This window comes from Phaethon aethereus (assembly GCF_964289735.1).
Source record: "Phaethon aethereus genome assembly, chromosome: 3".
Taxonomy (NCBI): Eukaryota; Metazoa; Chordata; class Aves; order Phaethontiformes; family Phaethontidae; genus Phaethon; species Phaethon aethereus.
The window spans coordinates 96,553,599-96,568,020 of record NC_138576.1 but is presented as its reverse complement, the minus strand read 5'-3'; the positions used below and the strand labels follow the sequence as shown (position 1 = coordinate 96,568,020).

The following is a 14,422-nucleotide window of genomic DNA, read 5'->3' as shown; positions in this document are numbered from 1 at the left end:
GTTCTCTATCAGAGACATTGGCTGACTGGACATTGTTTCAGTCATGAATGAAGTGGGGCTATAATAAGGAAGAAATTACTCTGCTTTGAAATGCATTCCATTCTTCAGTGTAATATTCTGAGATACTTATTCTTTTGTAGAAATAAATATTGAGACTTCATAGCTGCTGATTAGTATAATTCACTGTTCTAGTTTGATTCCAGAAAGTATCAAGTATTTACTCAGACTTGTATCTGATATAAGTGCTCAGTGAATTTTACTGGAAATGACTAGTGCAAAAGAAAAATGACAAGATTTGGTTTAAAAAGGGATTGAGAAATTCCAAGAAGAAAGGTTACATTCCACAGGCAAATCTGGTTCAAATGAGATGCAAACAACTCATAAATAAATGAATTCAGTATGCAGATTTAATGAACAGATAACAATATGATGAAGTCAGTAATATCATTCCAGAGTGTCATTCTTCAGGTAGCTTAGTATGAATTGCTGTCCTCAGCAGAGACCCTTAAAGTCCATGAAACTTGAAATCTTGAAATCCTCACTCAAGAAAAACTCTAGGTGAGGTCAGTTTGAGTTCTACTTTGTAAGGATTCAAAAGAAAATTCTGAAAAGATTTTCACATTTGGCTTTATCATTTTAGTTGATAAAGGGCAACGGGCATTAGATATAGTAGTAATTGTTTTAAACAGACAAATAATTTCACTTATACTGTGAAATATGTTGCAATATAGTCCACCTTTGAGGTCTCCAAAGCTGCCTCCTTGAACAGCATCAGGATTTCACCAAACTTTATACCGTTGAGGCTGCTCAGCCTTCTTCTGATGTTTAGAGTGCAATCCACTGTTGTGTGCTCAGCCAGTCACTTTAGGACTGTCCTTTATTTAAAGGTGGTTACCTTTAAATGTTTTCTCATTCCTGGTCTTCAAGAATGATACAACAGGTATGACGTGGTCTTTCAAGTGCTTTTTCTTATTTTACAAGCAAGTGTTTCACCCTGTGGAAGTGTTGTATACTGCCCTTAGACATTACTCTGAGTTCTATGTCACAAAAGACATAACTTGCAAAAACAGCGAGAATTTGCTATTTGCTATTTATCTTGTTCTTTGATCAAAGTCTATTCTTGATGTGGAGGGCTCCCTGAGAACCAAGCATTAATATATCCATCAATGCTTGACATTAAAAAAACAAGGGTCCCAGGTTTCCTTCACAGATAGAAATGTGAGCAGTGCAGTGAATCTAACATGCTCAGGATATGCTGAGTATATGCAACTAGGCACTTGCGCAACCCATCCAGTACATTCTGTAGGTGTCAAGTATACTGTGTGTGCCCAGATGACTTCTACAAAGCCTGCTCAGGGTCGTTCTGCATGCATTCTGCATGTACAATGATTTATGTGTCCAGGTTTTCTGGCTGCCAGGCAGCTGCTACCCCAGCTGGACTGCTCAGTACCTGAGAAAAGCCCGATGAACAGCCAAATCAGTGATCTAGGACAAGCTGAAACTGTAGTTTACCATGAGAAGTAGGAGATTTGGCAAGCAGACATCAGTGTAGACTGGAAGCTCTCTGAAAAAAAGAGATTGCCCACTGCTTCACCACTTCTATTCCAGCACTGGGGTATATATAAAAATAAAGCCCCAGTACACTTAGTCTCCACTGATTTCTTCTCTCCTGGGGAAGAGGGAGAGAAGGGAAGCTGCCTGCGTGTTGCAGATGTCCTCTGCCACTTAACAGAGAGTCAGTCTTGGTCTCGGGACACAACAGCTGTGTCAGAAAAAGGAACACAAGTAGTATTTCTACCATATTTAATCTCGGGCGTGTAACTATGTTGTTTACTCCTGAGGGATTTCACTTGTGACTAACATAACAAAGCACATTAGCTCTGCAAAACCTGCAGCCATCTGTGAGAAAAACAGGAGAGAAAAGAGGCTATAGGGACAAACAGTCCCCAGATGTAATTTCCCAGCTGGGATGTTATTCAGTGTGGCCCAGTGCCTAGAAGGCCCAGTCTGTTTCTGATCTCCAGGTCAGTTTCAAAGCAGTTTTGTAATAAAGGAGGCATGTTTATGTGTCCACCAAAAATAGCAGTAGCTGTTAAAGCTGAAGCCATTCAGCATGGCTGACACAGTCTTCAGATTCCTTCTCCTTAGCTTCTTGGCCCAATTGCTTTGCAACACAATGCTGAAAAAACATAGTTCCTATGTGTGTTTGTTTTGGATAAATATCTAATCATCGTGCCATTATGACTGCAGTTTTGGAATCTATCTTTTATATGTTACATTTTGATTTTTGGAAGCATGGAATTGAAAACACAGAAAACCAACTGAGTTTCTACAGATTTTATTTTCTTAACCACTTTGTCACCATCTGCAGTTTGTTCTCTGTTAGAAATGAGATTTACTTTGCTTTGCAGGATGCTCCATCTTATTTTTCTGTTTGGTTACAACTTCTTCCACTTTAACTGGGGACAAGCTTTTTAGGCAGGGCCTGTTGCAATAGGACAAGGGGTAATGGTTTTAAACTAAAAGAGGGCCGATTTAGACTAGATATAAGGAAGACATTTTTTACATCAAGGGTGATGAAACAGTGGCACAGGTTGCCCAGAGAGGTGATAGATGCCCCATCCCTGGAAACATTCAAAGTCAGGCTGGACGGGGCTCTGAGCAACCTGATCTAGTTGAAGGCGGCCCTGCTCATTGCAGGCAGGTTGGGCTAGATGAATCATAGAATTATTAAAGGTTAAAGGTCCCTTCCAACCCAAACTATTATATGATTCTAGGAGTCTGTGATAACTTATTTCATTCTTTCCGTGACGAAATATAACTTACTTTCACCCTGATTCTGTTAAGGTTCTTTTTCTACCAGTGCCCAACTCACTTCAGGCATGATTTCTATGGCTCTATTTCTGTGGTTCCCTGGTTTAGCCAGGGATCTGTAGAGCACAATATAAAACTGCTGTGACCTCGCACAGCATCTTTCATAAGATCTCTCTCAAGGTTCTGTAATGCAGAATAGATGTCATGCATTTCACACAGGCCTGGCAGATAGCTACAAAATGGTAACTGGTTGCTACCATCTTGAGGCAGACTCAGCGCTGTGATGAAAGTTTCCACAACCTACTTTCTTGTTCTAGGAGCAGCCAGTTGGCTCGTAATATAAAGCAGAGTGTGAGAGTGGAATATATTTTTCTTTCTTGCTAGCAGTTCAGTGAAAGGTTCATGTTAATGATTTTTTTGTTTCTTCATAGTGTTCATAGTGAGTCACAGTAATCAATTAACTGCCTTGTTTGTAATCAACAAATCATATTTTTGATTTACGTGAGTATTTGTGCTTAGAATCTCACAAGTCACTGCAATGTGAGCAGGGCACACATTGTGTTGGAGTAGTGCTGCTACATTTACTTAGTGTAATTCTTAACAGCCTATGATTAAGCAATTAATAATAAAGTAATACTTTTAGCTGAATGAGAGTCCCCAGAAAACTGATAGTAAGATGGCAAACAAAGACAAAAAACAGACAAGAACGTAAGCTCTATTATAATAGCCTGTAAAGCATTACTGTGCCTTTCTGAAATTAGGAAAGACAATCCATCTTTTCTATACTTACTGCAGGCAACGTAAACATTATAGGTCTAACTCTTGTCTCACTTCAGAGGTACACCTAGATTGATGGCAGCTCCTGCAGAGCTGTCTGTTCTGCTACTGCTCCAATGTGGGGTCATGCTTGGGCAATTGTCAGAGAAGACGGAAGGAAAAATGTCACTGCTATGTCTCAGTCCTTAGTTGGTGTGGGATTTGTCTCCCCTACTCTGTTAGAGCCGAGACTGACAGGAGAACCAGGGAGCCCTAACAGCTTTCTGGCAGCCTTTCTCCTTTTTCTCCTCCTCCCTGTAAGAAGATGATACCATCTTCGGTAATATAAAATCATCTTTGCGGCAGCACTCAGGAAACTTATTTTGGAAGGTACAAGTCTTTTGGCTTCAGGGGGCAATGCATATGTTTATGCCAATGCTAAATATTGTCCATTGTTTCAGAGTAGCTTACATATGTTTGGTTTTACTTTCAAACAATAGGCAATGCCCCTGGCTGACAGTGCATAGGCTGAATGGGTCCTTAGAATGAGAAAACACAATTTGTCAAATGACTTATTCAGAAAATACCAAACGGAATGAATTCATTTGAACAGCTCTGTTATGCTCCCCTGATGTGCTATTCTTTAAACAGAGGAACCTTATTAGTGTAACAGTCACTCCAGGCCTAAGATGTTAATGTTTTCTTTGGATCTGTGTTGGAATCTACATATGTAGGAAACATTTTCATTTTCTAATTATTACAAATGATGTTCTGTACTTTAGAAACAGAATTATTTTCAGGGGGAAAAGTTATGCTCAGGAAGAAACCAAGTAAACACTTTTTACTTAAGGTTTTCACTAGAATAACTAAAAGCAAATGGACCCAGCTCATTGTATTTAATCAAGCTATGAACTGCCATGACTATAAACTTGGAAAAGTACCTCTCAGTAACAGATTTTCTTCTTGTAGGCTGCCTACAGACTGAAAACAGGTAGTCATTGCTGGGTTGCTACACTGCGTTTTGCTGTTTTACTAGGCTAGAAGTTCTTCAGTTAGTCTATTAGATTTGCACTTCCAAAGAAAATATGCTAGATGATAGTTAATGTTTTTTTTAAATCCTACAGTCTTTTGTTCAAAAAAGTTTTCCTTGATCATGTCTGTCTTTAGTACTGATGGCCTGAGATTTTATGAGTGAAGGATCAAACTTTCAGACGTTAGAGAATTAGATCTTAGCTTATTCAGAGTAGCACTGTCAAAGAATGATACCCCTTCATGAGCACAAAAATAGAAAATTGGTTTTCATAGGATTTTGTGGTTCATTTACACATCTGGACAACAGTGTAGGCATACATATTTACATGTACTAAAATACAATAGCTGTTTTTTTCTAGTCAAACTAGTTCCTATATCATATAGGACTAGTGATGTCACCACAGCTGGTTGTGAATATTGCAGAAGAAGTGCAATCAACAGAGAATAGCTATGAAGATGTTTTCATGCACTTTAGTTAAGGCTGGTGAAAGATGTCTATTCAGAGATGATGACATCATTATCCCAGTTATATAGGATCAGGTTGCATTTCAAATTGCTGAGCAATTCAAGAAGCAGGCTTAGGCTTATCCACAACAGTAAATATATACTATATCTTTACAGGAAGCTATTTTAGATTTTACTGGGATGCAAATATGTGTCTAACACTCAAAACGCCATTTCTGAAAGGCTTGGTGTATATATATTACAAGTAATCGAGCATTAAAAAAAAAGTCATACACGTATTCTCACTCTGACCTTGCTTCCATCACCCTGAAACATTGACCTGCCCTCAAAACATGGTAGCATATCTAAGCAGCTCCAGCACCATAATTTTTTTATTTTCTATTTGATTTTTAATTTTGTGTCATATCTGTCAGATTCCTAACATCAGTCTAAGTATGTCTCATCTGACCAGAAGTCGCACAGAAATATAAACTCAATTCCAGGGTGATTTCTTGGGTAAGATAACAAAATTTTAAAAGGTTGTGAAACTGAAGTTTATAGTGATGCCTGGAACTCTATACTTAATTTTCTGTTGGGCAGCCCTGGCTTTTTCCATCATATGAAAAGAAGAGAGATACACAGAATATTTGTTAACTTTGGACAACGCCTAAAATAACACTCTGGTATCTAAGGTATAGCTTAAATGAAATTTAGACACCTAAATTCAGGAGACATATCTAGGAAAACAAAACAAAACAAAAAACTATTCCCTTTAATTGCTGAAATACAACAAGCTGCCTTTGCTAGTGCATACAGAAGCACTACTTTATTGACTGAGCCACCCATCTCCAACCCACTGAGAATTCAGAAATTATATATCCTTCTGCTGAAGTCCGTTGGGGTGTGCTTGCTGCTAAACATACATGCTTTACTAAAACTGCCTGGCCATCATTGAGTTCAACTCAAAAAAACCCCAGCTGGGTAGTGACAGTTAAGCTTGGGATGACAGAATAAAGGTCTGAGCATTTGTTTCTAAATTCAGAAAGGATCCAGGTTCTGAATTCCGGTTTCAAGAAGATGTTAGACAGTAGTTCAGAGCCCTTAGTGCTTTCTGTTGGCTATCCTAGATATCCCAGTATTGTGTACATGGACTGAAGGAGTTGATGTGCACTAGCCACTTCCCATGCTTTGCTTTCTACAGAAAGGAGCCCTGTGCCTTGGGGTTAATGGGAGCATTAATGGGTTAATGTATGCATTTGAATCTGTGATATTCAGACTTCAAAGAATGAGAGTATGTTGGGAAAATGGTGTATTTCCAAGTGTATTTGTTCCTGTGCTGAGTTTAGACTGTGGTTTGCAGCTATGGATTTGGTGTAGAAGTCAGGATTGTGCTTCCAATTTTGAACCTGTTATCTTTCCTGGGGTTTCTGACTGATGAGTTCTAGTAAATACCATCAGCTACCTTGCTCCCAATGGTCTGCCCCATCTCTGCTGGTAGTCACTGTCTCCAATCCTTTCTTCCCAGCACAGCTGGCAAAAGAGAGTGTTTACTAATATTTCAGACATTCCAGTTGATTTGATGGTAGTGCCACAGCTTAAACTGCTGCTATGCTTGTGCTGAGATGCCAAACTGTGCTGGAGTAGCCAGAACACAGGCAGACATTTGCTTTTACCCACTCTGCTGTGGGGGCAGTAACCTTCCATAGCAAACCTTGGGAAGGAGGGAAGGGAGAGGGAAGAAGGGGAGCCAGTAAAACCTTAAACTACTGCAGATGTTTCTTCAGTGAACAAAAGGCAGAAATCTGCTGCAGCAGGTTACACTTTAGAGTATGTTACCTCAAGTATTGTCATTAATATATTTTTAATGCTGATGAGGGCTGTATTTCATACCTTGAAAAATATGTATGCTGTAGTCAGGAGTCTCTGTGAGTGCAGCAGTAGTGGTTTTTCTTTCCTGATGCCTCTGAGGGCTTTCTGAAAGTTAGGACTTGTCAGATTACACGGGGATTTGGCCAACCATGTATCCCAAAATAGAACGTTTGCATCAGAACTAGTGTTGAGCTGGGTTACTAGTGCAGACTACTTCGGACTATATGTTGTCCTAATAGAGCCGATTGACATGTTTTTGCCATTGGAGAAGGACAAATATTGTGAAGAATCAGAATTTGCCCCAAATATTTCTCTGGGTCAGAGAAAGGCTGAACAGTTTGTCTGCTCTTAGTGCTGTAGGATTTTGAGTTAGAACAAAATCTTTTTTTGTATTCCATGAATTCTCAGATACTTCTTAGATACTTCTTCATGACTTGTCAGATACTGGTCATCGTAGGTTGTATTCTCATGTAATTTCAGCACCAAATTTTCAAAAGTATCTAACACATCTGGTAAGATTTCCAGTAACTATCTCTGTTTGAATATTCTCCATTTGAGAAATTACTCCATTCAAATATCTCCATTTGGGTTCAATGTCTCCTACTTTCAGAAATCCTTTGTAAGCTGTTACAACTCTGACCTCAAGCTCAGTTAAAATATATCTCTGCATGGGAGTTACATGATTACCCTCCTCTCTGTCTCTTAAGAGCCTATCTCAATGATTATTTGCTGAGTATACAGCTTTAATCTGTGCTCATTCAGCAGGACTCCTTATCAGACTCAAGTGGATGCACACAACTTTATGAATCAAATTTAATAGATCCAAAGTCTCGAGCAGGTCTTCATAGTTGGATGATAGGTGGGTCCAACTGTATATCTAGGGGCACTGCATTACAAAACAAGAACCCTGGATATTTCCTGTCATGTTTTAACCCCAGCTGGCAACTAAGCACCACACCACCGCTCATTCACTCCCCCCTGGTGGGATAGGGGAGAGAATTGGAAACGTAAAAGTGAGAAAACTGATGGGTTGAGATAAAGATAGTTGAATAGGTAAAGCAAAAGCCACACACGCAAGCAAAGCAAAACAAGGAATTCATTCACCACTTCTTATCAGCAGGCAGGTGTTCAGCCATCTCCAGGAAAGCAGGGCTTCACCATGCGTAATGGTTACTTGGGAAGACAAACACCATCACTCTGAACGTGCACCCTTTTCCTTCTTCCCCCAACTTTCTATGCTGAGCACAACATTATACGGTATGAAATATCCCTTTGGTCAGTTGGGGTCAACTGTGCCAGCTGTGTCCCCTCACAGCTTCTTGTGCACCCCCAGCTTTCTTGCTGGTGGGGTGGTGTGAGAAGAAGAAAAAAAAAAGATAGATCTAACACTTAGAACATACAGCGTTATTAGGGGTCCAAAATGCCCTGGAGGGAGACTTCCAGGAATCGGAGGTTCCCTGAATGCGTAAGAGGATGTTCTACTGGGTATTTCATGTAATGCCAAAAATGCAACAAGAGATACAGCATCCTTGTTGAGGTGTGAAGGTTTCAGGATCTGCTGGATGGAATACTTCTTGAGCTAAACACAGGGTTGGAAAATTTAAAGTAATAGCGAAGTATTAAAAAATAACAAGAGATGAGAGGTTAATAACAAAGGCTCCAGCCTGTCAATTATTGTCAGATGAGACCCTGCATTGAGTTAAAGGTCTATCCCCATCAATAACAACAAATATTGTCAAAGGAAGGGAGTTAAGGTTGTATGTGTACTCTCAGCTTGTCCAGTATTTTTATCCTTTAAGCTAGCAGTCTTTGAAACCTTTTAACAGTATTATATGGAAGGTCTGATTAAACACAAGAGAAGCTTTAAAACCGGTAGTGTGGACTCAAACAAAAGCACAACACATACTTTTTTTATCAATATTTTTTTAATTGTAACATATCTATTTTTGTATTGACCTAAAGCATATGCAGTATTGTCAAAGCATTCATTGTCTGTAATAAACTGGAAAATAATTTCATCTCCTTGAAACAGTCTGGAAGAACACAAAGACAAGAAGTTAAAGGACAGCCATACTATTCCAGTTATGGCTTCTGTGATATTTAGTCAGCATACAGGATACTTTCCTCTGCTTTACATCAGTCTTAATTAGACTTCTCTATTCCATTTTGTCTTCACCATTTCCCTCCTCCTTGCTTTTGTCTCCTGTCACAAAGCTGAAGTGCTGTGTTACCAGTTCATCTCTCTTCCATACCTCAGGATGGTACATGTGTCCAGAAACAAAGGCCAAAACCAACAGATTTATCACAGCCTTAATGACAGCTGGCTGCATGCTGAGTGAATTCTTAAATTCCCCAAAACTACTTTTTTGCCAAAACATGTGGAGTTGCAGCATTCAACATTTTACTGGGACTGTTATCTCCAAATGAAGAATGACTCCACTGGAAAAAATTATTTGGTATCAGCTGCAGGCCTATTTTTAGCTTCTTGTTTGGTGAAACTTCAGAAAACATAATTAGCCATATGTTGAGAGATGTTTGCCAAGTATTAAATTCAATTTTTGCAAACCACATTTAAGCGCTACCTTGTCTACAACTTTACACTGTTGGAGTCAGAAGGCATGGGGTTTTTTAATGAGAATGTGATTCTTCGTATTTCTCTGAGTAAATATTTGTGTTTTTGAAGGTTGTAGAACTGGCAGTACTAAAGACTGAAATCTTCCATTTGTTTATATGGGAAGGTCTGTGCAGGCAATAGTACTGGAATCATCCTCTACTTCTGTCACTTATGAACTTCAAGACTTGCATTGGGGTGATGGTGTTCTCAGAGGCAGAAAAGTAGAGCAGGTCAGAAACATTCATTTCTCCCCCACAAGTATTTGTAGTGAAAACAGAACAAGATTACTTTAATCAAAAACATGTACAGAAAATGTTACAGTTATGTCAAAAATAAGAGTTTTCTACATGAAAACCATTTTTTTCCAAAGGAAATCTAAATAAACTGTCAAATTTCAAACTGGATTAAAACAAATTGAAAGATTAAATCATATCTGACTAAGTCTTGGTATGGAATTATAGTCAGGTGCCTCATGATACCATCATGTCCTCTGAACCAGAATTCCTGTTTGGGCTACTTTTCCTGTAATACAATTACAATTTCTCCTCAGAAAGTTTTCTGCAAAATGAAATTCAGTTTTTGCTGCCCTGAAAAGGCAGTTTGGACTATGTGAATTGGATAAATGTCACCTTGTATTTCTATTCATAGAAGAAAAAGAAAAGTCTTTTGCTATAAGAATAGTAAAACCGGATTTTTATTTTTCTAGCAGAAGGAGAAGTTTTCTTTGGTTCCCCTCTGATTACAGGTGATCTGGTTCCAAATTCTCATTCCTTCATAAAGCTGCCAAACAGAAGAAGGATGAGATTTCTTACAACATTATGGTCCATGTCATGGATGGAGCAGAGGTGTATGAAGGCTAGAATGAAGGGAGGGAGGAGCAGTTGGGACAGTTCCACACTGCTGGCTGGCCTAACAAAGCTTGCAATAAAAGTAGGGCTTCTGCAGCCTCTGTGCTCTCTGTCCCAGCTGTACTGACAGTAAATTCAAGGTAATTGGAAGTCAAGCCTCTTGGCTATAATAATTTAAAAACCACTCCCCATATTCTTCAGTTTCCACATATTTGTATTGACTGCAAGCTGTTATCTATCTGTTCGATCTTTCTTTCATTGATTTGTTTGGCTTGCTCTTTTTCTGTTGACCTCATTGCCACTTGACAGAAATTTATGCAAAACATTTAGATTGCTGCTGATCTGTTTCTAGCAAGGTTAAAGAAAGAGAAACAGTGCTACTAAAAGCATCTATTGACAGGATAGAGAACTTGTATGTCATCTTTATTTTCAGTTGATTCTTGATGAACAGCATATTCTTACTACTAGAATCATTTTTTTCAACTGACAGTGGCATTGCCTTTTGCAGCTCACAGTGCTTAAGAAAGGGAGTTTCTTCATATATCTCTTATATGAAGATACATGTATAGGTGGCATTCTGAGGCACCTAAGTTAATGGTAATCCATTGAGATGTATCTCAAGATTACTACAAATCCTTTCATTACTGTCTCATGGCTCAATATTGAGTGAGTAACATCACCCTGTGTGATACAGTATAATAGAATACAAGGGTATAAATTTCCAGAATAGCAAAAAGCAATTTGAGGGAAAAAAAATGTACATTTAATCACATTTCATTGAGTATTGACATCAACTGAGTTGCCATATAAATCTTTCAAAGCACAAATAGCATAAGTGTTGATCATTTAACTGTGCTTTTCTTGGTAAAATTTATTAATCAAGGGTTTGTTGTCTATAGTTACAGAAAACAGGAGCTTACTTAAATGAATGGTTTTTTCGGTTGGTTGTTAGTACATGTGAGATGGAGGATTTATTTGGCATAGGTGGGGTAGGTGAGGTTAGTTCTTTCAGTTAACCTGTTTCTCAGTAGCTGAGGCTTTTCTTAGTTTTACAGATAACTTTATGTACAGGAGAATTAATTGGTTTAAATAGAAATAATTGAAAAGAATAAAACTTCCTATGCAGAAAAATAGGAATCTGCAATATCTGTTTTATGGACAAGGACTAGGTAGGGGGTTTTGTTTTGTTTTCTAAAAACATTGAAAACAACATAACTTAGATGTTATACTGCAATGTATTGCATATAATACCTATTCTACAATGCTACTAAATACTTAAGAATTGTTCTCATAATTCTCAAAGAAGTTTATTTTTTCATGGTTCTTTGGTACTCATAGCACAGTCTAATTCTCATGACCTGTGAATTTAAATAGTTTTTCACATTCTGCTGTTAAGCATTTGGAAGCTTTTAATGACTTAATTTGCTCTGATTAGCTTACTCGATAAATCTTCACTTGTAAGCAAAAGGATATTTTTAATTCAGAATGCATGCTAATATAATATACATAATCTCAGGTCTGGAGAAAAAAAGTGAATCCAGCATGGATTTTTTTTTTTCCCTGATATCCAGATATATAGCTTAGTAAACATTATGAACAAGTCTCTGCTTAGAAATTGTTTTAATTTGAAAACTTGAAAGACATAATCCCATCCTCCCTCAGAACACATATACTGCTGAAATTGCACATTTAGGGTTATGTTTTTCCTTTATTGGTTCCATTAATATCTATGAATAATGGCTTCCCATGTGGTAATCTAATTATTGTTTGAAATAATTGGTGAACTGGAACAGTGTCATAGATCAAGGAGGAAATTAATAAAAGAAGGGTAAAGGTGAATTATATGGAGCATGGGAGCCTAACTAGGAATAATGAGATAATGAAATTAAAGAAAAATTTTGATCGAAGACCAGTGACATCTACACAGTGAGTTCTGTTGAGTAGTAGAACTTGCAGAAGCTCTAGCACGTGGGATATTTAAAACTGAGCTGGATGAACAGGAAAAAATGGACTGTATGGAACCAATTCTTCACTGGCAAAGAGGTGGACTGGATGACCTAATATTTCATTTCCACTGCTAGCGCCTATAAGTCTGTTTGAACAAATACTTGGAATTCTGTATGTCTTCTAGCCTCGCTTGGACTTCTTTTGTATCTAGCAGCAGGAGATCATTATCCTGTGAAAGTGCTTGACAGTAAATAGCTTCATTTTCAGTCTTTCTTACTGGACAAAGTTAAATCGGAGAATACGTAGAGCCGAATTGTGCCTACTTGTTTGCTTACAGTAGCGAGAAGGAGAGAGCTCAGGAAACTACTTGTCCTGTGGATCACAAAAAATCCCCTTAAACTGGCCAGGGGTTTTCAATAGTGGGAAATCAGCAATGACTTAATTGATTTTTTTACTTTTTGAATTCTAACTATTTGCATTTTGTGTCTTTTACAGACCATCTGAAAGGAGAAATAACCCAGAGACACATTCAGAGGGCAGCTCTAGGTAAGAGTAAAACAGTTCAGATACATCCAGGATACAACAGGGGCATCAAGCTCTCTCCCAGTGCTGAATCTGCATGTGGGGCAGATTGTATTTTCTATGACAGTTTTTGCCACAACATTTCTACAATAATCCATACCATAAAGAACATGGATTCTCTGAACTTTGCCAGAGATTTGGCTCAACAGGCGTGTGATTTTACTTGTGGTGAGAAAAATAATGCAGAAGTCATATAGGTTTGGGGTTTGGTATTGGCTTGCTTTCTTTTCAGGGTGACCAAAACAAGAACAAAGACATCTAAGCTCTCCTCATTTTTAGGGTTTTTTTTTTCTTTCTGATGACTCTAATTTGAATTCCCATTAACAGACATTGATTTGTCCTGAGACTGAGCTTCTAGCCATGTTGCCACAATCAGTTTAACATCCTTTTTCATTTTCCTCATTTCAAGAGGGACTGAAGGCATATACAGGTCATTTCTTTCACATCTAGTTATAGAAGTTGAGAAGTTATTTCTTGCAGTTTCTGTTGACACAGCTGTGAAGCTAAAAGTGCGTATGTAAGTTGTTCACACAAGTGCAAAGTCATCCAAATTTGGTGTAAGATGCTTTAAGCTGACTCCACTGACTTCGTACAGAAACAGCCTAGGAGTGATCATATGAGAATTCCACTTCTGGGACAGTAAACTTCAGCTAAACTGTGACAGAAAACTGCTCGGGCAATAAGAGTTTAAGCCCCCCTCACTTAGATCCATAAAAGGATCCCAAAATGTGCCTTCATGGACCTTCTTCACATGAAAGATGGAGCTAACTCAGACCAGATTGCAGCTGATGGTTTTATTTCTCTGTATACATAACACAGCAAACAATATTTGTCTCTTAATAAGAGAGAAAAAATTTGGGGGCTTTCCTTTGTCCCAAAAGTCAGGAAAATAAGTTACTGCAGAGTAGCAAAATAGTTTCTCGTTTCTCTTTCTAATTTAGCCATGCATCTCAAGCTCTATTGATGATACTATTATTTTATACCGTTATCCTTTTTTATTTTTATTTTAAAATTGGCACTGAAAATTAATGCTGTCCATGTCAATAAAGCCCAGGAGTAAAACTCAGTTTATTTGGATCAGTATGAGAAGGGGAAGTGAAGGAGGTGCTGATCTCTTCACCCTGGTATCCAGTGACAGGATGTGTGGGAATGGTTCAAAGCTGCGTCAGGGGAGGTTCAGATTTTATATTAGGAAACATTTCTTTACCAAGAAGGTGGTCAAACACTGGAACAGGCTTCTTGGAGAGGTGATCCATGTCTCATGCCTGACAGTGTTTAACAATTATTTGGACAATGCCCTTAGTAATATCCTTTAACTTTTGGTCAGCCCTGAAGTGGTCAGGTAGTTGGACTAGATGATCATTGTAGGTACCATCCAACTGTTCTGTTCTGTTCTATTCTATTCTATTCTAATATCAGAAGTTCAGTTTAAAGGTGATATCTTCAGTATAACATGGAATTCTTTCTTTAATTTACTCCAGGTTTTAATACTGTGTATTTACTAATTTTATTGCAC

The 14,422-nt window shown here is 38.2% G+C and overlaps 1 protein-coding gene across 1 annotated transcript in view; it reads left to right on the top strand.

Moving 5' to 3' along the window:
• Positions 1-14,422, top strand: part of KIF6 (kinesin family member 6) — a gene marked incomplete at both ends in the record, with an annotated part of 170,230 nt that overhangs the window by 129,214 nt on the left and 26,594 nt on the right. The window contains one exon of the mRNA XM_081998055.1: positions 12,820-12,870. Coding sequence (XP_081854181.1) covers positions 12,820-12,870 — 51 coding nt within the window. The remainder of the gene's footprint in view (positions 1-12,819; positions 12,871-14,422) is intronic.